At 39.0% G+C, this 24,759-nt stretch overlaps 1 protein-coding gene across 3 annotated transcripts in view; it reads left to right on the top strand.

The window, feature by feature from the left end:
* The window catches only part of BUB3 (BUB3 mitotic checkpoint protein), a 29,993-nt gene that overhangs the window by 1,753 nt on the left and 3,481 nt on the right, over positions 1 to 24,759 (top strand). The window contains exons 4-8 of one of the 3 annotated variants that reach the window (XM_019940191.3): positions 1,525 to 1,676; positions 4,182 to 4,340; positions 6,012 to 6,189; positions 6,434 to 6,650; positions 8,887 to 11,243. In XM_019940191.3, the coding sequence (XP_019795750.1) occupies positions 1,525 to 1,676; positions 4,182 to 4,340; positions 6,012 to 6,189; positions 6,434 to 6,650; positions 8,887 to 8,896 (716 nt within the window). In that variant the 3' untranslated portion in view covers positions 8,897 to 11,243. Of the gene's footprint in view, positions 1 to 1,524; positions 1,677 to 4,181; positions 4,341 to 6,011; positions 6,190 to 6,433; positions 6,651 to 7,650; positions 11,244 to 24,759 lie in introns of those variants that run through there. The other 2 variants (XM_004321861.4, XM_033841609.2) reach the window with 2 other exon arrangements.

Raw genomic sequence — 24,759 nt, 5'->3', positions numbered from 1 at the left:
GGGACTGGGTCCCGCAGTGGACTACCTTTCAGTAGGATTTTTCCAGGACAGTGCTGATGTTTCAGCGTTCTCTTTTCAGAAACTAATTGAGTTTAGACTGAAGGAAGATAGGTTTTAAAAAATTTAACATTATAAAATAGCCAACCCTGTCCAGATACCATGTTAACCCCGCTTGTATAATTGTTTAGCATAGAATATGCTTCAGTTGCGTTTATTGAATGAAGAACAAGATGACACATTTTCTTTTAGTTAATTTCTAAGAGATATGAAGTAACTTACCCACATTTTTGTGGTGACTTTGGAGCAGAGTAGAGATTGGAATGGAACCCGAATACACACAGAGCTCTCTAGTGGAGGTTTTTTTTTTTTTTTTGGTATATGCGTACGTTAGACATAGATGTACTTGAAGGACATGGCAAGGCACAGAGATACGACTAACGAGGATGAGTTGGACAGTGGGATGGATAGAGGATGGGGACTATATCTTATCCAAAAAAAAAATAAAGAAGGATCCAGTCAGAAGAGGCTTTTGCATGAAAGCCGTTTTGTCATGTAACTTACAACTGCAGGTGTTTGGTTTTGTTTGCTAGCAGCTTATTCTAGATAGGAAGTTAGCTTGCAGGTTTAGGTTCTATTTGTTTGAAAACTCAGGAGAAAAAAAGCACTGAAAAGGAAACAAAAGTTTTTGAAGTTATAGGCCATAATTAAGGGAATTAGCTGTTTATTCTCAGAAGGTCATTGCTGAACTTCACGAGATACCATTTAAACAAGAAAAAAAAGTATGTATTTAAACAGGTAGTTTTCCTCTTTGAGGATCAGGGCCACATATTGTTTGTTCTTTGTTGTATCCTTAGCATGTGGTATAGATTCTGGCACATAGTAGACATTTAGTAGATGTTAGTTGAATGAATGAATCAGATAGGGTGAAGAGTTGAAACTGAGACGAAAGAAATTGTGTATTAGAAATTTGACCCACCATGAAAACCAAGTGGGTTAATCATAAGACTCCCTGCCTTCCTCATCCCCAGCTCTCAGATAATCCTGTTACCACTTAAATAAGTTTCTTTGAAACATCAGCTTAACTCGGTAAGTTTTATCCAGATCCATTTGACCAGAGTTCTCCACTCATTGGTTCATTTCATCAGGTATTTCTTGAGCACCTACCGTGTATAAGAACCTGTACTAGATAGTCAGAAGTATAGAGTTAAACAAGGTTCCTGATTTGAAGGAATCTAGAATCAAGTGAGGAACATAACAAATATGCCACCATTTTAATGTAATCTGAAACTGAAGTCAGCTTTTGGTATTACCATGCCAGTGAATCAAGCTATGCACTGTCAGGTGAACAGAGATGAAAGGATGACTTTTCTTAGTCGCGGAGAAATTTTTCTGTGTGTAGTAGTTCCATTGAGTGGGTGGAAGCGGATTTGTTACAGTGCGATGAATGTTTCCTTCTATTGTTCACTTGAGGAATCTTTGTTTAGTAAAGCTAGGTGTGGTTTGTTGGTTTGTTTTTTCCTACAGAAAATCTTGTTGGAACCCATGATGCCCCTATCAGATGTGTTGAATATTGTCCAGAAGTGAATGTGATGGTTACTGGGAGTTGGGATCAGACAGTTAAATTGTGGGATCCCAGAACCCCTTGTAATGCTGGGACCTTCTCTCAGCCTGAAAAGGTAGGCTCTTTATATTCGTAACAGGAATTATGGTCCTTGGGGTGGTTTGACTTGATAAATGTTTGATGAATATGATGTTCAATTTAGAGGTTAAGAGTTGATGAGTCTGTTTTACAAACTCAGCTAAATATGTGAAGGAAAACTAATTTTGGTATTTTGGTCAACATTTTCTGTCAGTTGTCGTATTTGTACTGGATAGCACTATTCCTAAACCCACTTCCATGTATTAACGCTTTCAGTCCTAGGGCTGAGAAGCAACTTTTCAGAGAAGTCATTTAGCAAAGACTGTTCCATTGCCTTCATTTGGGTCTGACGGCCCCAAACCAGGAAGTGGGATGGAGCATCACTCATTTTCACTTATGACCTGAGGTTTCTCTTGCGTTGACTAAGAGGGTGAAATGGGTTATCATTTGAAGTTTAGTGAAAAAGATGTTCTATATTCCCTGGCTTTTACCATTTATTTATTGTTAATACTAACAGATGTAGTTTGAAGGCTGTAGTGAAGGAAGCTTCTTAAAACTGAAACTTTGTGTATTATTGTAACCTTTTTATCTGTACAGTGGAAGTGTAATTGAGCATTCTTGCTGTATCCTTTATCAGACTTTATCAGGTGGTAGTTAATTTTAAAGATTGATTGTTTTAGCAATTTAAAGGTATCCTTCACTTGAGTCTATTTCCTCAATGTAAATATACTGTTCAGTTCCTGTTAGCTGTCATTATATACCGTAGTGCATCCAAAGAGCCATTATTTTTGTCACATCACATTCGAATCTACTCCTGGCAAGACCTTTGTTCAGAATAAAATAATTGCATTGTTTCTGGTTTTGATTTATGGTTGTATGTAACGTGTTAAGAGCTGTGATAAATTGCTGACAGAATATCATATAATGGACAGCCACACTGAATCAAGCTGCTTATTGGTTCAGCAAGGTTCATTATGTCACTTTTTTTAATATTGTTTTTGATAAATGTATATGCCTAGTCAGTAGCATGACAGTGTTTTTACTTGATTTATGATTCGTGGGGATAGAAAGCACTTTTAGAAGCTTGTGTGTCACCTGTATAGTAAAGATTTAAGATAAAATTCCCATTCTGATTGTACTGTTATCAACTGATCTCTTTCTGTGTTTCTTAAAATTTGGTGTTTCATATATCTTAGGTTAATTTCTGTTTTTCTGCAAACATGTTTTCTGAATAAACAGCGGTAAATCTTAATATGTCTGTTATTGAAATATTCTTGTGTTAAATCTACTGTTTTGAATCTTTTAAATTTCTTGTTTTTCCCTTGGTCAAATTAGCTGTTGAATTTAAAGGCCAGATTGTAGAGACTGTCCGCTCGTTACATTGTGAAACCCAATTTGTTTTTTTCCTCCGGGCTGGTAGTATGTGGTTAACATATTAGTGATTACTAACCATAAGGTTTAATTACTGAATGTTAAAGAGATATCTTACCATGTCATGAGGCCTCTTCATTTTTTATAATGATTTTTCAGGTTTTAAAATATTAGATGAGTTGCTTATTAATTGAAAGTAATGATCAGGGCATAGTTATATATACCTGAAGTCTAGACTTTAAAAAAATGGTTTAACCTGATCAGGAACATACGTTTTGCCACCATTTTCATGAATTTGCGACCTCTATTTAGTCCCCAGATCACATATTTGAAAATAAGTAACTTTAAATGCTTATTGGCAGGAAATTTTGTGATTTGTTTTAAAGGAATGTTTTTGTGGAAGTTGTTTTGATATTGAAGAAAAGGAATTTTGAGGGGAAAAAAATAGATGCTTTTAGGGAATAAAATGCTTTTTAAATTTTCCCTGAAGATAACTCTGTCCTGAGTGTTCAGTATGACGTCAGGGTATAAGAATTTGCCTTGTCATATGCCAGACCACTATCCTTGTCTTTTAATTTTGAGTTCGTATGCCACCAAAAGCAACTAAGAAGCTAATTAATGATAGCTCTCTCACTCTTCCTGGGAAGCCCTATTTATTCAGTGTGACAGCTGGGAGAGTCAAGATTTTTAGAGTTACAACATGAAATATCCTTCCAAAAGGTGGTCATAGAAAAATAACTTTGAAAATGATTGTTTTATGAAAAGCCAGAAGCCCATTGAAAGCTATTTTGAGTTTTTATGGCTTTATTATCTCCTTTTTGAGTATTTTCTACAATTTTATATTGTCACTGAATGAAACAAGAGGGCTGTAAAAACTGTTTAATAATTTAACTTGTTTTAGTAACGAAGAGAATTGTTTCAGAGATGCTTTCGGAGAGTTAATTAGAATGTGCATTATGTGATACTTGGTTAAGTATTAAGAATATCTTGTGTTTATTATTTTGTGCCAATTGGATTGTGTAACTGTAGCATTTAAAATTTCATACCTGTGTTTGTGGACCTGATCAGCTAACTTTTTTATGGTTTTATGATTAGTGGACTTTATCTTGGTGCGAAATGCCATTTGCAGGCAAGCAGATGATTTTCAGCAAGTTTTGATCTTTCTTGAAAGGTGTATACCCTCTCAGTGTCTGGAGACCGGCTGATTGTGGGCACCGCAGGCCGCAGAGTGTTGGTGTGGGACTTACGGAACATGGGCTACGTGCAGCAGCGCCGGGAGTCCAGCCTCAAGTACCAGACTCGCTGCATACGAGCATTTCCAAACAAGCAGGTACTGACCTCTCCTCCCTGTGCCCGGGGAATTTGAAAATAGGAGGATCTTATATGATAATGATTTGGTCACTGCCTTTTAAAGCTTTGCTTTTTTTTTTGAGTAGTGATTTAGAATTTGTTGTAAATTTTTGACAGCCTTTTGTTAAAAGGTGGTATGTTAACTCAATTTTAGAGAAAGCTTTGATGTTCAGAGAGGATAAGTAATCTGCCAGTGGCTAGAGTAGAGGTTTTCAGATTCCTTGGTGATGCTAGTCCAGGATGCTTGACACGTATACAGTAATCAGAGAGAGTTTTGCAGGTATTTTAATTTACAAAACAGTGAATTCAAATTTAAATCTGGAAATTTAGGATTATGGAATTTGCTGTTCTCTCTCTCTTTTTCTTTTTTTTTTTTGCACCTCTTTTTACCCTAATGCTAATAGAGTTTAGTCAGTCTGCTAGCAGACCTGGATTTTTCTTTTCTAAAAGAATGCCATTGAGGGTAGAGAGGCGTTGTCCCTCATATAATGACGAACAGGGTAGGTCACCCTTCCCATCATCATTACTAGATGAGGTGACACTATTAATCTGCCCTTTCGTCCCCACATCCTTAAAGTTCAAAGGGAAGTTGGTGGTGGGGTCAGCTGCTGTAGGAATTTTACAAGAGGAAAAGTCATTAAAAACAGTGGGTGTCTTTGGAATCTAATGGCTATCCTTAGTGCTTATCAGAAGGCTAGTACCTCAAATGGTGATCACAGTTCTTCTCAGGATATTGTAAATTTCCATTGAAGATAAGGAATTGCAGTTATGTGAACTTTAGAGATTTAAGTGCATGATTAAAATATGCTTGCATTTATGAATGTTATTACGTCTTCTATCTAAAATTTTCCGTCAGAGTTTATTTCCAGTTTATAATGGAAGTTTAAAAGTAACATTTTACTGATTTTTTTTCCCTCCATAAGTAGTTTTTTAGGAGTAAATCTTTTTCATATCTTGAAGAATTAAAAATATAGATTTCATATTTATCTTCATCTCTTACTTTCTTTGACATACTATTTCGAGGCAAAGTGAGGAAAGGTTTGAAATTATAAGCCACGTTTGAACATCACTGAAAATCTGTGTGGTTTGTGTGTACACTTGACTTGGTGTAGTTAAATGCGAGAGGCAGGATGACCAAGATGGAAGGCTGGTTTTCCACTTGGTTTGGATTATTGGTACCCTCAGTGAAGGAGACACAATTCTCTTAGAGTTGTTAGAGGTGAGGAGGCGTAGAGCAAAGAAAAACATATTCCAGCTGATGGAATGAATTCTAGTCCCCTTCTGGACAGGACAACAAATAAATGATACTGAAACACTTTAAAATTCCTGTTGAGGTTTGACAGAGTAACTCAACATTTTTGATTGCAGTGTGCAGGGTACTGGTAGAATGAAGAAGGCAAGTGATGGTGGCCTTTTATTTATTTACTTGTAATAAAACAGATATAAGTGTTCTTAAAGTTTGGAGTGATCTTAACTATGTTAGTACAGCTTAAACACGTGGTTAAAACCTGGCCGTATTCTCTTTTCATTTTAAAAATAATCATCTTTCTTTACTGTGGGCTGAATTTTGGAATTGGGTTGAGTTTGGGAATCCAGGCCCAGTTTTGGAAGCTGGATTCACCATTTTTGTCCTCTGATTTCCTCTTGTCAGGGTTATGTATTAAGCTCTATTGAAGGCCGAGTGGCAGTTGAGTACTTGGACCCAAGCCCTGAGGTACAGAAGAAGAAGTATGCCTTCAAGTGTCACAGACTGAAAGAAAATAATATTGAGCAAATTTACCCAGTCAACGCCATTTCGTTTCACAACATCCACAATACCTTTGCCACAGGTATGCTAACCTGTATCTAGTTGTTAAGATAACAACATTTTGCTATTAATTGAACAGTGCACGTTTGTACTTGGGCAGAGTTTTAAAAAATTGTGCTTGCTTTTTATGATATTTACAGGGAAGAAAAACTGGTATAATACTCCCTGGGGAAAATGTAACTTCTGTGACCTTAAAAATGGTTAAAATAATGGTTATTTTTGTATCTGCTTTTAAGGACTGTTGTAACTCTTGAAATTACTTGCAGGTGGTTCTGATGGATTTGTAAATATTTGGGATCCATTTAACAAAAAGCGGCTGTGCCAGTTCCATCGGTACCCCACCAGCATTGCGTCACTCGCCTTCAGTAATGATGGGACTACACTTGCAATAGCATCATCGTATATGTATGAAATGGATGATACGGAACATCCCGAAGATGGTATCTTCATTCGCCAAGTGACAGATGCAGAAACAAAACCCAAGTGAGTATGCTTCACCTGTATTTGAGCCTTTTCTTGCATTCAACCCAGGATTTATTAATGTTTCTAAATTCATGAATAGCATTGTTGATGCCTGCTCGATATTACAGCTGACTCTAGGGTTGGAGTTGATTTTATCTTGTTCTCCCAAGCTTTCAATATCCGTAGGTTGATAGACGTCTGATGGATAAAATTGTGCCTAGTTGTTTTGTAGAGAAGAATGTCAAACTCTCATTCTTCTTGAATAGGCACTATTATTTGAATCTCTGGAGTTATTACTAGCTCATTGCTTCAAAATTAAGTTGAGGAATTCAAGAATAATTTATTTTAGCAAATTCTATTTAAGATATTTAAGAATTTGAACTACCAAAAATCTTCCCTCTCCACAGAGGTTGTTTCTTTAATATTTACACAAAGTGAATGACCTTCAGGTCTTACTGGAAATTCAGAGTAATATGGCCTTGCCTGCGATAGCAGATTTCCTTAGTCTCGAAATTTTCATAGATGTCTTTGGCTCTTGGTTGTAACTGCTGACAGAGAGGAACCATTTCCATTTTTTGGTACCTAGGGCAAAGCTTTTTACTTAATTACCCGCACCAGGCTTCCAGGCTTTAGGGAAACCTGATACTTAGGCACTTGTTTAACCATGAAATACCAACCCCCAAGAGTCTTTGTCCTGTTCCTTGGCCCTGTCTACTCAGGCCCTGGAAGGAAGTCCTCAGTAAATATTTATGGAATAACTGACTTTTCAGGATTCCTGTACCTCTCTGAGTTAGAATGGTATAGAGTCCCGTTGCTAAATTGGTTGAGTCCCTGAGAAGGGGACAGAGTATTAAATACTCAATATCATGTGTGTTTTTACAGGTTTGACTTTAGAACAGACTTAGCATGTGAAGCCTGTTGGATAAAGGGCTGTGTTTGCATTTAATCTCTCACTTTTGTATCTCTTGTCCTGGCTGGCCATTTTGATCTCATGCTGTTCTTTTTTCTTTTGAACTTGTAGGTCACCATGTACTTGACAAGATTTCATTTACTTAAGTGCCATGTTGATGATAATAAAACAATTCGTACTCCCCAATGGTGGATTTATTACTTTTAACAAAGAAACCAGGGAAAAAATTTAATTTTAATATTATAAGAACCTGAAAATATTGGAAAACAGGTTTTTATTGCTTTTTTTAAAACAAACACTTTCTTTAGTGCATGAGATGGTTTGATGGTTTGCTGCATTTAAAGGTATTTGGACAAACAGAATTTGAGGGCAGCGACAGCACTTTTGAGAATCAGTTTTGACCTTGATGGTGTTTGTTTCTATTGTGGAAATAAATGTTTGTGAATAAATGTAGGTAGTAAAACCCCCTTTGCATTCTTTGTGGACCTTAAATGGTAGAGAAAAAGGCTCTTGAGCCATTTGTTTCTCTTGCTGGTTATAGTTGCTAATTCTAAAGCTGCTTCAGACTGCCTCATGAGGAGGTTAATCTACAATTAAACAATATTTCCTCTCGGCCGTCCATTATTTTCTGAAGCAGATGGGTCATCATTTCCTGGGCTGTGAAACAAAGCGAGGTTAAGGTTAGACTCTGGGGAATCAGCTCGTTTTCAATCTTATTAGGGTGCAGAAGGAAAACTAATAAGAAAACCTCCTAACATCATTTTGTGACTGTAAACAATTATTTATTAGCAAACAATTGATCCCAGAAGAGCAAATTGTTTGAGTCAGTAATGAGCTGAGAAAAGACAGAGCATATCTGTGTATTTGGAAAAATAATTGTAACGTAATTGCAGTACATTTAGACAGGCATCTATTTGGACCTGTTTCTATCTCTAAATGAATTTTTGGAAACATTAATGAGGTTTACATATTTCTCTGACATTTATATAGTTCTCATGTCCATTTCAGTTACCCAGCCACTGGTGATTAAGGTTAAAAAGAAAAAAATTACAGTGAGAATGAGATTCATTTCAATATAATGCCCTGAAGCAGAACATGAACTTAGCTTGGCCTATTCTGGGTAGTACCAAATAGTATTTTTGTTGTCACACTTTTTGTTTTTTATTTACATTATTTGCAAATGTATGTTTCTGAATGGTACTTGGACCTTTACTGAAATTTATTTTATCCATGATGTATTTAAAAAAAATTCTTCTGATACAGAGAAAGGTCTTATTTGTAAGTATTTCAGTGAAAACTTAGTGTAAGTCTGAACCCATCTTTTGAAATGTATTTTCTTCATTGCAGGTCCACCTAATCATCTCGTGAAAGTGGTTTCTCTATGGAAAGCTTTGTTTTGCTTCCTACAGTTACATGCTTATCCCCTAAGGGATGTGTTATAGTCATTGTGGACGTGTTATTTAGTATGTGGATTTCTCTGTTTTCTGTCTTGCAAAAAACTTGTCTGTGTGCCCTTTCATACTGACTGTGTGTAGGATGAGGAGTCTTTGTGTCCTTTTGCAGTAGTCTGAAGAACTGTTTTCCCCCAGCAAGCCCAGTTGCTGTGTATGAGCAGCTTGAGCTCTTTTTGTAAAATAACCTAAACCTGTTAATTCCATGCTGTCTAATAAATCAGAGATTCAGAACCCTTAAATGTTGGATGTTTTTAAATGTTGGTAATTAATGTAATTTACTTCATAAAAAGGCTTCTGTAAAGCAAAACTCCCTTCATCGAGGGCCTGGTGGGGATGACATTGTACCTTTAGGTCCACACTGCCTCATTTAATTATGTCTATTCTGATGTACTTTGGGGATTCAGTCTTGGATAAAGTGATCTGTTGGAGTTCTGCCATTTCCCTCGTGCCCTCTCGCTGGATCAGCAGGGCCCTCGAGCCAACTGTGCAGCTTCACGGGATGGGCACAGACTGCATGGCAGCTGCCGGGCGCCTTTTGGCATGACTCTCTCCCGGTAGCTGGTGCAGCCGGGCTCCTGCAGCTCGCCCAGCCCGGTGCTGATGCAGCCAGCAGGCGCACTTGCAGCCAAGTGACAGACCCGTCTGTACTTATCCATCAAATGCTAAATCAAAGTGAAGCCCTCGGGATGGTAAATAATGTAATAGCCAGACACTAACTGATGGTATTGGTTCTTTAGTGTGATTATGTGCTTTTTAAAGTCATAACCACTTGGTTGAGGACAGAGCATAAATTTAAAACATTGTTTAGCTGAAAGAGAATTAATATAGTATTGTAAAAGGTGACTAAATTAAAGCAATGTGGGGGACCTGGTTTTGAGGGCATGGCGTGGCAGAACTTTTTTTGTCTTTCTATCGCGATGTCTTCTTGTCTCTTGAAACCAATGTATCTCACCTTAAAGGTGTCTGCTGCCTCTTCTGTGGACCTCTTCACCAGCTCTTCTTCACAGATGGCCTGTTTATGATTATTGCCACCTTGCCCCTCAAATGACCCAGGTGTAACACCTTAGCATTTTCGTTGGTTTCCCTTACCCAGATTCTCTTCTCTAAGTGTCTCTTCTGTTTATCTTTCTTTTCTTTCTACTGCTACTATCCCACCACCTTAAAGGGTCCCCTCTGCCCATCTAGCGGAATGCAGCGGCCTCCAGTCTGGGCCCTAAATGCTCTGTCTTCTAGAGCAGGGACTTTCAAACCTTTCGGTTGTGACCCAAGTAAGAAATACATTTAAACCACGGTCCAGAACACACAGAGGTCAGAACAGTATGTGTAGTGGTGACAGTTGTGTAAAGCATCGCTTGCCCTTTGTACATGTGATAACATCAGTTCCCTTCCTTCCTTCCTTTTTAGGAAATTCTCTTTATGGCCCCCTGAACGGATTTTATAACAAATGCCTTACCACCTCTAATTTGAAAAACAGCTCTGTACCACACAAAACTTTTAAAACTCTTGCTCTTTTTTATCATGCTGTGCTTGAGACCCTCCAGTGCCCCCGTTCCCCTTCATTCACTTTGTAAGACTCTATGCTTCCAAGGCCTGCAGATCACCAGGAAGGGACTGCAGACTGTCAAGGTACTCTTAGAAGAATGGGGGTGGAGCTGTCCTTCACTGGGAATTCTGACAGGTAGGTGGGAATGTTCTGGTGGCTGCAATATCTGGTCTGAATTTCACCGTGTAAAAACTTAAAGGTATGTTAGTTGGGGGAACTCCTTTGTTCCATATGAGACAGCCTGAATCTTGGAGTCCAGCCTTTGAACCTGGCTTTGAATCCCAACTTTGCTGTTTAATTCATTGCATCACTGGCCAAGTTAATTTCTGAGTAGCAGTTTCCTCATCTGTGAAATGAAAGTAATCCCTAACTCATGGAGTTATAAATGAATATATAAATTGTTGACTAGGGCATGCCTGACACAGTCATCGCTTTCTTAGGATGAAAAAATATTCAATCCATTGCTCTCAGTTATTAGCTGTCTTTTCAGGTTCTTTTCTTTTCCATAAATTAATGTTCTTAGATATCTGTGGGATTCCAGGTTCTTAAATTTGTCAGTATATTCATCTTTTTAAAAACATGTATCAGCTGTTTTAAACATTCAGAAAAACTCAGAATCACATCTATAAACCCACCATCCAGATTTTAAAATGTTAATATTTTGTCATATTTACTTCCCTTTGTTTTAAAATAAAACACTGCACATGTTTGAAGCCTCATTTGTACCCTGTCTCACCACATTTCCACTTTCCATTCTTAAGTATTGTACTCACTTATGCCTTTATGCTCGTGAAGTATCCATATACAGGCAGACCTGGGAGGTATTGTTGGTTCGGTACACACTGCCGCGATGAAGTGAGTATTACAGCAGTGAAGGACGCACACAAGGTGTCTGGTGTCAAAGTGAATATAAAAGTTATGTTTAGACTGTAGTCTGTTAAGTGTGCAATAGCATTATGTCTAAAAATACGATGTACATACCTTAATTACTTTATTGCTGAAAAATGCTAGCCGTCATTTGAGCCTTCAGTGAGCTGTAATCTTTTTGCAAGAGTATTATCAAAGATCACTGATTATAGATCACCATAACAAACATAGTAATAATGAAAAAGTTTGGAATATTGTGAGAATTACCAAAATGTGACACAGACATGAAGTAAGCAACTGCTGTTGGAAAAATGGCACAGATAGGGTTGCCACAAAACTTCAAATTGTAAGAGAAAAAACCGCAACATCTGCCAAGTACAATAAAGTGAAGCGTGATAAAACGAGGTCTGCCTGCATATGTTTAAAAAAATTTGCATAAATGGTATACTGTTTTCTATTCTGGAATGAACCGACCCCTATTTGACATCAGGTGTTGTTAATAAGATGTAGAAGGAAAGGGTTTTTTTTTTTTTTTAGGCTATGCTGTGGGCTGCATGCAGGATCATAGTTCCTTGACCAGGGATCAAACCCATGCCCCCTACAGTGGAAGTGTGGAGTCTTAACCACTGGACTGTCAGGAAAGTCCCCCTGAGTGCCCCCCTTTCTTGAACTATGAGATCAGTCACTATGACAAAAGGATTACCAGTTCTCTGATGTGTTGGGTCTTCAAGGGTGAAAACTGCATAATCTAACAGTGGTTGTTCTTTCCCCAAGAAAATAGATGAGTGTGTTAATAGTACCCAATAGGTTAGGTGTATTAAAAATAAAACATCCTTGTTGCCATCCAGGAAGGAAACCATAGCTCTGGTTTCATGGTTCTTCTCTCCTGTGACTTCCCCTCCTCAGTCTTTGAAATATCTCTGGGTAGCCCATCTTTCACTTGGGAAAATACTGATTTAAGCTATTAGGACTAGTTGCAACAGTTTTCCTTTCAAAGTGGCACCTGGCTACGTTGCTTTGGGACTAGTGCTAAGAGAAATGAGAGCTGCTGAGCCTGGTGGCCACAAATACTGACTGGACCATTACGTACAAAGGCGCTTTGCCCTTGATCAGTGGCGTGTTGCAACAATGCTTTCATTTTGACGGATACCCACAGAACTTATGGAGTTGTCGTGGAGCATTGGCTTCTTAGTTGGGAATTATTTTGTGTCCTGATGTAAAGAAATCTGAACGTAAAAACTGGACTCTACTGTGATTTATAGAGAGCTATAATTGGGGGAACATGCATGAGTTAGCCTGCTTGTTTAGTATAACTCAGGATTTGGCAACCAGCTTTTAGAACTTACTTTAAATGAAAAGCAATTGGTGGTATTTTGTTTTGCTTTGTTTGAATACACCACTGGTGGGATGACTTTTCCAGTCACCTGACTTGAATAGAGAAATGGAAAAAGAAATGCTTTGCTTTACTGAGCAGGGTGTCAGACTGAAGTAATTGAAGGCTCATTTCCAGTGGTTTATTTCATTAACTAATTTCCCAAGAAATATTCTTTCACCTCTGACCATCCTAGCTAACTTTGTGCAGTTAACACAAACCTGAGGAAGCCGTACGAATTATGCCTACTGGTCTCAGAAGCACCTAAGTTTGCTTTTCCAATGTGGTAACGAAGTACCTTTCATCCCTTTATAGGACTCTGTTATAGACTATTGCAGTAATTTAAAACCTATGTACCTAGACTCCTGACCTTGTTATAACATCACTTCATAATTCTCAAAATACTTGGCTCTTGAAGATTTTCTTAGCATCAGCCATGTATTCTTAAAGAGCCCAGATGATTTGTCTTTAGTGTTACATTACCCATATGTCCTCAGCCTGTAAGCCTTAACATTCTTACTGAATTGCCAGACAGAAATCCTTCAGTTTTTTTCATTATTTCACAGCTTAACATGGCAGTCAGTTATTAGCATTCTTCATTTAAAGAAATGCCGTTGTTGGGAACAATGGCAGCGTTTGCCTTCAAGCTTTGGGTGTAGAAGCGGCCCTCTGGCTGGGTTCACTGTTAGTTCATCAAGATCACTGGTGATACTGTGGAGAAGCACAGCTTTCCGTATGTGACTAACGTGAAGGGGGTCGTGGAATGGAGGGCAAGGATGTTACCCATTAGGCTGTGACCATGATCGTTGCCCTTAGTTGCTGTTGTTCATCAGGTGAACATGGACCTCAGTTACCAGCACAAGTTAGAATGGGCACTGTTTATTCAGAGCTTGGTACTTCCTTGCTTACTTTACTTATGTTAACGGAATGTGCTCTGTTAAATGTTGGGCTTCACCTTTACTTTGCAATAAGACCTACCATTTGTGCCATTTCAAAACATTCTGTGCTTGTGCCTGCCAGGCATTATCCAGAGTTTCGTTTTGGACTCAAATCTGAAGCTATTGAAGAGAAAGAGAAATCTCATTTATTTGGACTTCACTATCAGAATTTGCGATAAATTGACTTGTCTTAGGAGGAAAAGCAAATGAGATCAGAGGGAATATATTTAATTCTTGAAGAGAGACTCCTTTATGGAAATTAGCATATAATAGTAGTAATATTGCTAATAATAGTAGTAATATTTGGTCTGTACTTTGAACAGGACTTCTGCCTGGAAGCAGTAGAATAACCATCCGCATAACCGGGGTTGGGCACATTGAATATTTATAAAGAAGCACTTTTTGGCTGAAAATAGTGAAAACAGTTTGGGGACAAGCCTGTGGAAACAGAAAAACTAGCCTCTTGGGATTACTTGGGAAATAGTAGGACTAAGCTGAAATTTAAATTGGGCTATCAAGGCAAAATTTTAATTTGGCTAGAGTCCAAATTTCAGAAAAGGTTTTCTTATTCATTATCGATCCAAAATGAATAGAGCTCAGAAGAGGGGATTATTCCTGTTTCCTCTTTTGGCCAATGTTTAGACCTGTTTAGCCAACCTTCCTGATTGATTTCATCTTTTTAATCTGGACTGGTTTCTCCCTGATTAGAGCTTCTTGTGGAGTGGATGAGAAGAAAAATAAGAGTAGGGAAAGTTATTTTTAATACTTGTTGCCTTGAGCAGCTAATTGTAGATTTGCAATTAAAGGGACAAAAATGCCTGTGAAAGGTTCTGCTTTTTTGGTAACTCCGGAGAAGAACCTGGCAGGAGAGGGAAGTGGACATGTTGGAGGGAGTGGCAGCTGCGCTAGAGGCTAAGCCTATATAATATATGTGGGTGGGGTTGTCATTACTTTTGGGAGAAGGGGATTCATCTTTGTTTTTATTGGCTCTCCAGAAATAAAGTTCAGGAACTGGAAACTGAAGAAACCAGTTTGAAACGAGCCTTGTCTGACATATGTGGGAACTTACTGAATGACGGGTATCCCAACTCCTTGGACACCTAGAGAACTGAGATCTGAAAAGCTTCATAATGTTGAGGGCCTCACAGAAAACATGGCTGTTCTTCTAATGTAATCTTCCATCACTGCCAATTGCTTGCTGGAAAAAATACCAGGGATCTCTCACAACAGCCTCATAGCCCTCAGGGATCAGAAGCCTGTGCCAGGCTGAAGGTTACAATGGCACACCCTTCAGGGTCTTCTGTTGGCCACTGCTTATAGCTAATCATGCGGATCTGTAATTCAGACCATATAGTCCTTCACTTTTTTTTGTTGTTCCTTTGATCCTCTCTCACTTCCTTCTTCCTCTTGCCCTCTCTCCTTTCCTTCAATCAATAGGCAGATAATGAAAGCCGTTTGTGCAAAAGTTGACTTAGGAAAATGAGGCCATTGGTGGGTTTTTGAAGTAGATGCTTGGGGCGCCATTGTGCCATTGGTCCAGGCGATGGGGGTGGCAATGGATGAATCAGCCCGTTGCATGCCTGAAGACCAAGCATTGGCTCTGACGTGGCCTGCGTTATGCCATAATAATTGGGCCTTTTGAGGGCACAGTGAAATAGCACATTTTACTTCCAGTAATTAAAACAAAAACACATGCACTGTGCCAGGCAGTAGCTTAGGAGATGCCCTTGTCCTCACTTTGGGCCCAGCTCACATTTAAGCAGAACATACCTCTGGAGATTCAGAAAAACAGTAGGTGTTTGTGGGCACCACTGGATTGTAAAACATGCATCTTAGTAAGCTGATTATTTGGATGGTGTATAGATTTTTCAAGTCTAGTAACTTTGAAGAGGAACATGTTGGGAAAATATTGAAGCAAAATTTCTACCCTGAAATACAACTTCTTGGGAAAATGTGGAGTAGGGTTAACAGCTTTGGGCTAGACGTCAGGAAACCGAGGTCTGGCGCAGTTAGCTGGGTGTCCTGGGGTGCGTGAGGGACTTGAGGCTCCAGCTTTTCCTGAGAGGCTCTCTGAGGCTCATCCCCATGCTGACATGGCCTGACCTGATGTCTCTTTCCTTTCGAAAGGCAAAGGTTCTCAGCTTCTGCAAGTATGGACTTGTTATATTAAGTATTTCAGTGGATGAAGTTTTGAAATAAAAACTGAAATGCTTTACCTCTTCCTGCTTAGAGTCCTTAAATGACTCGATAATCATCGCTTCTAAAGGACACTATTGTTTCCATAGTTTTTTCCCACTATTTCCTTCAATAGTCTTCCCTCTCACAACAAACAAATGAGAGTGATGTTATTTTACAGGTGGGGAAACCATAATAAATGTATGTATGCTACATGAATGACAGCCAGAGGTGGGGGGGAGTGTAGTTCGTGGATACAAGAGTTTGCTTGACCCATCTAAGAGTTTCCAGTTTCCTTCACAGGATGTGAGTTCTTCAAACCTAGGATGTAACTCTTGATAGAAGTGTTTCTTACTGAGTTTGAGGATGTAACGATGGAAGCCATGGGCACTGACTTTGCCGTAGGTTGAGGGAGAAGCATGGAGAATATTTAAGTTGATCCATTGGGAAGTCATGCCTAATTTATCCCCAACAAGTTCCTCAATTTATCTTCAGCTGTACTCTTCCCTCCTCCGTGCTTATCTCCTCTCTTTCTCTCTCACGCACACACGCACATGTACAAAATCCACACACAGAATCCTTCTTCTGAAGGATTACTCTTCAAGGCCTGTTCCCACCTCCTGCAAGACACCTTCCTACATTCCCTCTATCACATTAATCTCACCTCTTCCTATGTTCCCAAAAGCATACTTTCTTGTATTTCAGCTACAGCACTTATCAAAGCCCCATCTATTTCTATTTTCAGAGTAAATTTTGTGCATAAGTAGTTTCTTACTGGTTTATGAGCCCCTAGAGGTCAGGAACCCCTTTGTTCACAGCTCCCTAGCACCAAACAGTGCGTTGTATGAAGTGAATGCAGTAAATATGGAACTAGATTGAAATTTGTCCATAGATTTTTCCCCAAGTGCCTATGTCCTTGTATTAGGTGCTGTGAGGGCCTTTAGAAGTAACATAGCATAGTCCCTAACCTCAGGGGTTTGAAAAAATGAAGATATTTTCAAAATGAATGAGTGAGATGAATGCCATTGTCTTAGCAGTGGCCAGAGAAGAAAGGATATTGATTTCATAAACTGGCTAAAATATCTTTTGCCAGATTGTAGCTTGAGGTGGATATATTCTTTAGGTTTTCACCCCATACTTAAAGCCACATAATTTTTTTTTCTTTTGGGGTGTTTCCATTTCAATGCACTTTTAAAAATACCCGATTGTGACATGTTTCTTGGGAGATCATGCTTGAAGACCTTGAGTTACCTTCTGACCATATTTCAGTCAAGGCTTTAATCACATCCTCAGCCATTTGAATTATTTAGCATCTTTTTGAGATTACATTTTTTATTCCTAATTATATGACAAAGATATATACCATGAAATATTTATCATGTAATTATGATTAAAACGCACAGTCTCCCCAAAGATGTGAGTAATAACGTTAAGTATTCTATATTTAATTAAAGGAGTCTGGTGGACTGTGCTGGGTTGCCTTGGTTAAGCTGAGAACTACGTTTCCCAGCATCCCCTTGCCTGCCTGTTTCCGGGTTAGAGTTGGCCCAAAGAGGAACATACACAGACTGGGATGGCCATTACTCTCTGAGGTTTGTTGGATGTCAGGTGCAGTGATGGATGACAGCAGAGGTGTCTGATGGGTTCCTTGCTTTCTTCTGATCTGCATCTAGCATTTCTTTCTGACTCTTGGCCCTGAGGCCCACCACCAGATGGGTGGCTGCAGAATGACAGGACTGCAGCTGCGCAGAGGCCTCGCCCCAGCTTCCCTTTGCAGTCCTTTTGGTGTCTGGACATGCCTGCCCTCTCTGATAGACGGCTTGGCTTGGTGACTGCTGATCCTCCAGCATCCCTTCCAGACCTTTACGCCCCTCCCTCAGCTTTTCCCACAACTATATATGGTCAGGTTCCTATAATAATGCCCTATTCCATGACCTCGTGGTGTCTCTGCTCCCCTGACTGAACCTAACTGACACAAGTAGGAGAATTAGAAGCAAGTGTGAAGTCTTTTTTCAAAAGGCATTTCATTCTTTCAGAGCCTTTTGCTTTTAACGTTGTTATAAAGGGCAAATGTTTAGAGGTGAACCAAGGTGCTAAAGCCTTTCTGACTTGCTTCCGTGGTCTCTAGAGCATAATAAGATGTCTTTCATGAGAAGGTGACCCTTCTGACCCGCTAGCGTTTGTGAGGGTGGGTTTGTGCTGATCCAGACAAACTCAGATTTGTGAAAGCTCCTAAAAGAGAATTGACACTCACCGTGTGTTTATTTCTGTCCTTCATCCCTTCCCCCCTTCTCTCTCTTTCTCTTTCACACACACACACACACACACACACACACACACACACACACACACACACACACACACACACACACACAAGACCCTTACGCTTTTAGGACCAGTGGTAGGGATTTTTTATTAGGGGTCCAGGTTTTACCTAGAGTAGGAATATAACAAATCCATGCCCTTAACCTTACTCAGGAACGTGCCTTAATGCCACTAAGCTCACTGGCCACCAAAGTATTCCCTTTGTGGGTCACTTTTTGTTTTCCTAACATTTTCATTCATCCACCATCTACCCACCCATCCATCAATCCATTCTTCCCTTCCTCCATCCACCCATTTACCCATCCATCCATCCGTTCACCCATCTATCCATCTGTCCGTCCATCCGTCTGTCCATCCATCCATCCATCCATCCACCCACCCACCTACACTTCTAAATGACCTGACTTGGACACAGCATTGGGTTCAGGATGGTGGGGTCTGTAGCTGACATGTTGGGTTTGAGTGCAGTTGCTGTTACTAGCTAACTATGGAATTTGCGGTTGTTATTTAATTTCTGAGCCCCATGTCCTTGGTCTTTTATGTGGTGATGATAATGTGGTGCCTATTTCATAGGGTGGTTATAAGGATTAGATGAGATAATGGGTATAAAGTGATTAACACTGATATATGGTCTGTTACCATTACAAAATGTTAATTGGTGATGTTATTATTGTCCCCAACTTTATTGAGATATAATTGAGGTATGATTGTTGTTATAATTAATCAAAGATGAATTTTTGCTTTTGTCTTCAAGAAGCTTACAGTTTACTGGGTCAGGCAGGCACATAAGCCAGCGAAGTGGCCTGAGGCTGAGAGGAAGGAGATAAGAATTAGATATTTTTCTCTTAAGCCTAGAGATATTGGCGGTGTAGTGAATGAACATTATGTGGATACATACCAAATGTAAATATATTACATATTATGATAATAATCATTGTTAAAAAAAAAAAGTCTCTCAAATTACCACCCCCCAACATATCTTCTGCACAATTGCACTTTCAGTCCTGGACCAAGGCTCCATGGGATGGACACAAAGCCACAGGACTGTGTATATAACCTCAGCTCACCCCTCTCCAGCACATTTAAATGATTTAAGATAATACTTGACTCAAGGGCAGCTGACTTTCTGGTTGGACCTGGAGTAGTGACCTTGGACTTTCGTTGTCTTGCTGAAGAAAGATGAGTTGGATCAAATGGAATTCCCTCCTAGGGCACTAAAGAGACTGAGGCAATGGTGGTGGGTTCCACAACTGAATGGTGGGTCCTACATATTTAGGGGCTGGGGAAGCCACTTCTGGCCCACGTGCAAGCAGGTAAGTTAAGGAGAAGGGAACAGAGGTGTGCACCGAGGAGCAGAGACCTTGGGGCCCCTGAGAAATGGAGATCTTGCTTCCACCGACATATTTGGTCTGGGGCTATTTTTTGCAGTGGTGTGTAGGCTGTGTCTTCTTTTGTATTTCTTGCCTTGCATTTCTTGGAGTCTCTGAGATGCAGTTCTATAGGTCCATTTATTCTTTCTTGTACGGACCTTGTCCAGTTGTATCAAGTTTATGTTCACCTTATAAAATAAATTGGGTAGCTTCCTTAATTTTTGTAGTCTCTGAAATGATTTAAAACAATGATTATAAATTCCTTGAAAGTTTGGTAAAAGCTGTGTAGAAAATCATCTGGACCTTGTAGGCTTTAAGTGTTAGGGGTGGTAGAGACTCTACATTAGCAGTTCAGTTTGATTTATTTAGGCAAATTCTTTTGAGTCGATTTTAGTAATTTGAACATATATATTTTAAAAACCTATTTATTTCATGTAAATTTTCAAATTTATTGTTCATAGTATTCTTTTGATTTAAAAAATCTTTACTGTTTACTTTACTATTCCTGATATTGATTATTTGTGACTTTTATAGATCAGTCTGGCTCTTTGGTTCTCTTTCATGCTTCTTTACTGGAACACAAAACTCACTAATTCTCAGTCTTATTTTAAAATAAATGTATATAAAGCTATATATTTACTTTTAAGTACATTCTTCATTGTATCTCACCAGTTTTGATATGAGTTATTTCATAGTTGTTTGGTTCCACATACTTAATAATTATTTCCACTGAGTTTTCCTCTTTTACCCATGAATTATTGAGATGTACATTTAAAATTCCAAACATGTGGGTTATTTTTTAATTGATTTATAGCTTAATGACAGTGTAGTCAGGAAGAGTGGTCTGAATGGTACCAATTTTTTTTTTTAACATCTTTATTGGAGTATAATTGCTTTACAATGGTGTGTTAGTTTCTGCTTTACAACAAAGTGAATCAGTTATACATATGTTCCCATATCTCTTCCCTCTTGCATCTCCCTCCCTCCCACCCTCCCTACCCCACCCCTCTAGGTGGTCACAGACCACCTAGCTGATCTCCCTGTGTCATGCGGCTGCTTCCTACTAGCTATCCACCTTACATTTGGTAGTGTATATATGTCCATGCCACTCTCTCACTTTGTCACAGCTTACCCTTTGAATGATACCAATTTTTGTGATTTAAGTTTTCCATTGTGACACAAGTAGGTTTTTATACATCTACAAAGATTTTTTTTCTCTACTTGTCAGGTGCATGGTTCAGTTTTTATATTTATTAGATTGCTGATTTTGTTGTTCAGATCTGTTATGTTCTTTTTTTTTCTTTAAATAGACCCAATCTTTAAATTGCTTTTTAGTTTGTTTAATACATTTATTTATTTATTTTTGGCTGCGTTGGGTCTTTGTTGCTGCACGTGGGTTTTCTCTAGTTGCGGCGAACGGGGCTACTCTTTGTTGTGGTGCGCAGGCTTCTCATTGCAGTGGCTTCTCTTGTTGCAGAGCACAGGCTCTAGGCACGGGGGCTTCAGTAGTTGTGACACACAGGCTCAGTAGTTATGGTACACAGGCTTAGTTGCTTCGTGGCCTGTGGGATCTTCCTGGACCAGGGCTCGAACCCGTGTCCCCTGCATTGGTAGGAGGATTCTTAGCCACTGCGCCACCAGGGAAGTCCTGTTATGTTCTTATTAATTTTGAACTATATCATCTGTCAGTTTTCTGATGTGTTAAGCTCTCCCACTATGTTGATTTGTCAGTTTCTGCTTGTAATTCTGATTTTTCTTTGTGTATTTTTTTGCCTTTTACTTTATGTATGTTTATATATTTTATGAATTACAATATTTTGAGGCTATGTTATCAGATATATACAAGTTTATGATTATTATAACTTCTAGGTGGATTTTTTCCTTTAATTATTACAAAGTATGCCTCTTCATCCCTATGAATACCTTTTGCTTTAAGTATTATCTGATGTAATATTACCCTGTGAGCTTTATTTTGGTTAACATTTGCATGTCATGTATATTTATATATATGTATGTTTTCAGCCTTGGGGATTTCACGTATATCTATTTTTTTTTTTTTTTTTTTTGCGGTACACGGGCCTCTCACTGTTGTGGCCTCTCCCGTTGCGGAGCACAGGCTCCGGACGCGCAGGCTCAGCGGCCATGGCTCACGGGCCCAGCCGCTCTGCGGCATGTGGGATCTTCCCGGACCAGGGCATGAACCCGTGTCCCCTGCATCGGCAGGCGGACTCTCAACCACTGCACCACCAGGGAAGCCCACGTATATCTATTTTAAGTATCTCATACCTGGATTAAAAATGCAAAAGCAATCTAATAATATCAGTCTTTTAACTGATGAATTTAATCCATTTAGATTTTGTATGTGTGTGTGTGATCACTGAACATATGAGTTTATTTCTACAGTTTCTACTGTCTTGTTGCACATTTTTGTTTACTATGCTTTTGTTTTCTCTTTCCTCTTTCTCTGCTCTCTATTGGATTGATAGAGTTTTTCATGTTCCTCCCTATTCTTCCACCTCACTTCTGGTTTGGAAACTATAAGTTGGTAGTTACCCTTAAAATGTTAACACTCATAATTAACTGTAAAATTTTCTGTCATACTCTATAATTATTCAGTAATTCTAGCCTCTTCCCATCAACCACAGTGGTCTCTCATATGTTACCTACTCACTGAACACTCTATTCCACTATCCTTTAATTGATGTTTATAGTTTTAGTTTTACCCAATTTTAAATTATCAAAGTTTTTTTTTGTATAATCTAGCAGTTAATTAAATGTGTTAACATATATATTTTTTATCTTTGCCCATAGTTGTTTGTTCCCTTTGGTTAATTTTTCTTCTTGCTGAAATATATCCTTTAGTAGTTTTTTTTTGTTTTCCTAGTAAGAACCTGAGTATATGTCTGTATTCCAGATAATGCCTTTATTTTGTCCTCACTCTTGAAGGATAGTTTAGCTAGATATAAAATTCTAACTTGAAAGTTACTTTCTCCTCAGCATCCTTGTTTTTTAAAAATCATCTGTATTTCCTGTTGACAGGTCTGTTGTGAGACTATTGTTCCTTTACAGAACATCTGTCTTTTTTCCCCCTCTGTGTATTAGTCAGGATTCTCCAGAGAGAACCAATAAGGGGTGTGTGTGTGTGTGTGTGTGTGTGTGTGTGTGTGTATGTTTGTGTGTGGATACTTGTTTTAAGGAATTGGCTCATGCAATTTTGGTGGCTTGGTGAGTCCAAAATCTGATAGAATAGGCTGCAGGCTGGAGACTGAGGAAAGAGTTGCAGTTCAAATCCAAAGGCAGCTTGCTGGTGAAGTAGAATGAGCCAATGTTGCACATGAAATCTGAAGGCAGTCTGTGGCAGAACCTCTCCTGCTTGGGGAAGGTCAACCTTTTGTTCTATTCAGGCCTTCCGTTGATTGGATGGGGCCCACCCACATTATGGAGGGCAATCTGCTTTACTCAGAGTCTACTGATTTAAGTATAAATCTCATCCCAAACACCCTCACAGAAACAGCCAGAATAATGTTTGACCAAGTATCTGGGCATAATGGCTCAGCCGAGTTGCACATAAAATTAACCATCACACTCTGCAAAATATTGTCTTTGTATCCTTTATATTCTGTGGTTTCACTGTGGTGTTTCTGGGTGTGGATTTATTTATATCCCTGCTTGATACTCAACATATAGTACAAATCTTCAATTCTGGAAGATTTTCAGCATTTATATCTCTGAATATTGCTTGTCCAGTATTCCCTGTATTCTCTTGTTTTGGCTCCTGCTTGATGAATGTTGGAATCTTATAATTCTTCCTCCATGTCTCTTAATTGCTCTTTCATATTTTAATTTTATTTTCTCTCCATGCTGTGTTCTGGGTGAGTTCCTCAGAACAGTCTTCCAATTTACTAGTTCTCTCTTTGTATCTAGTCCAGAATTTATTATTCCACCTAGTAAGTTTTTCTCATTTCTAGGGTTTCAATTCTTTTCATATCTACCTCTTCTTGCTTTACACTTGCCTATTTTTTTTTTTTTTTTTTTTTTCGGTACGCGGGCCTCTCACTGTTGTGGCCTCTCCTGTTGCGGAGCACAGGCTCCGGATGCGCAGGCTCAGCGGCCATGGCTCACGGGCCCAGCCGCTCCGCGGCATGTGGGATCTTCCTGGACCAGGGCATGAACCCATGTCCCCTGCATCGGCAGGTGGACTCTCAACCACTGCGCCACCAGGGAAGCCCCACTTGCCTATTTTTGATATACAGTTGACCGTTGAACAATGTGGGGGTTAGGGGCACTGACCCCTTTGCAGTTGAAAATCTGTGTATAACTTTATAGTCAGCCCTCTGTATCCACAGTTCCACCTCTGTGGCTTCAACCAACAGTGGCTTGTGTGGTACTATAGTGCATATTTATTGAAAAAAAAAATCCACGTATAAGTGGACCCACACAGTTCAAACCTATGTTGTCCAAGGGTCAATTGTATAATTCCTTGAATTGCTTTAAATGAATTTATGCCTTCATTTACCTCTTTGAATATTTTGAACATAAATAAAATCTTTGGTTGATGGAGCTGTAAAATCAGTTTCATCTGGAGTTTAATACATGTTTCAATTTTGATTTTGGTGGCTGACTTGTAATTTTGTTTTTTTAGACCTTTTTCCCCCTACCCTCCAGCTTTACTGAGGTTAATTGACAAATAAAATTATAAGATATTTAAAACATACAGTGTGATGATTTGATATACGTATACAGTGTGACAGGATTCCCCCACCGAGTTTTGAATAGGGGTTTTAACTTTTGGTCCTTCGTTGTTGATGTTGATTTTTCTCTCTTTATACTTCCCTCTTCCTGTCTAGTAGTCCCCTTCTACCCAGCAGAAATTAAACTCCCTGCTGCTGCTTCCTGCTTCCAGTCCCAGAGATCAGCTGGTCAAGTCCATAGGAATGTTTATTTCTTGTTTTGGAGTCTGAATCTGTCGCTTTTTGTTTTCCCTTACAATTTGGCTGTCATTGCTGTGGTGTCTGGAGCAGAGGGGTGATCAAAATGTGAGCTTAGTGTGTTGTCTTGACTAGCTAGCTCATGTGTTTTAAACATTTTTGCTTTACAAATGGCATAAGATGGATGATCTGACTGGAAAGAGTTAGAAAACAAAAGTAGTGGTTCAAATATTTAGAGTCTCCTGGTA

This window comes from Tursiops truncatus, chromosome 16 (genome assembly GCF_011762595.2).
Source record: "Tursiops truncatus isolate mTurTru1 chromosome 16, mTurTru1.mat.Y, whole genome shotgun sequence".
NCBI lineage: Eukaryota > Metazoa > Chordata > Mammalia > Artiodactyla > Delphinidae > Tursiops > Tursiops truncatus.
Note: the sequence above shows the minus strand (reverse complement) of the source record. Positions and strands in the feature narration are given on the sequence as shown.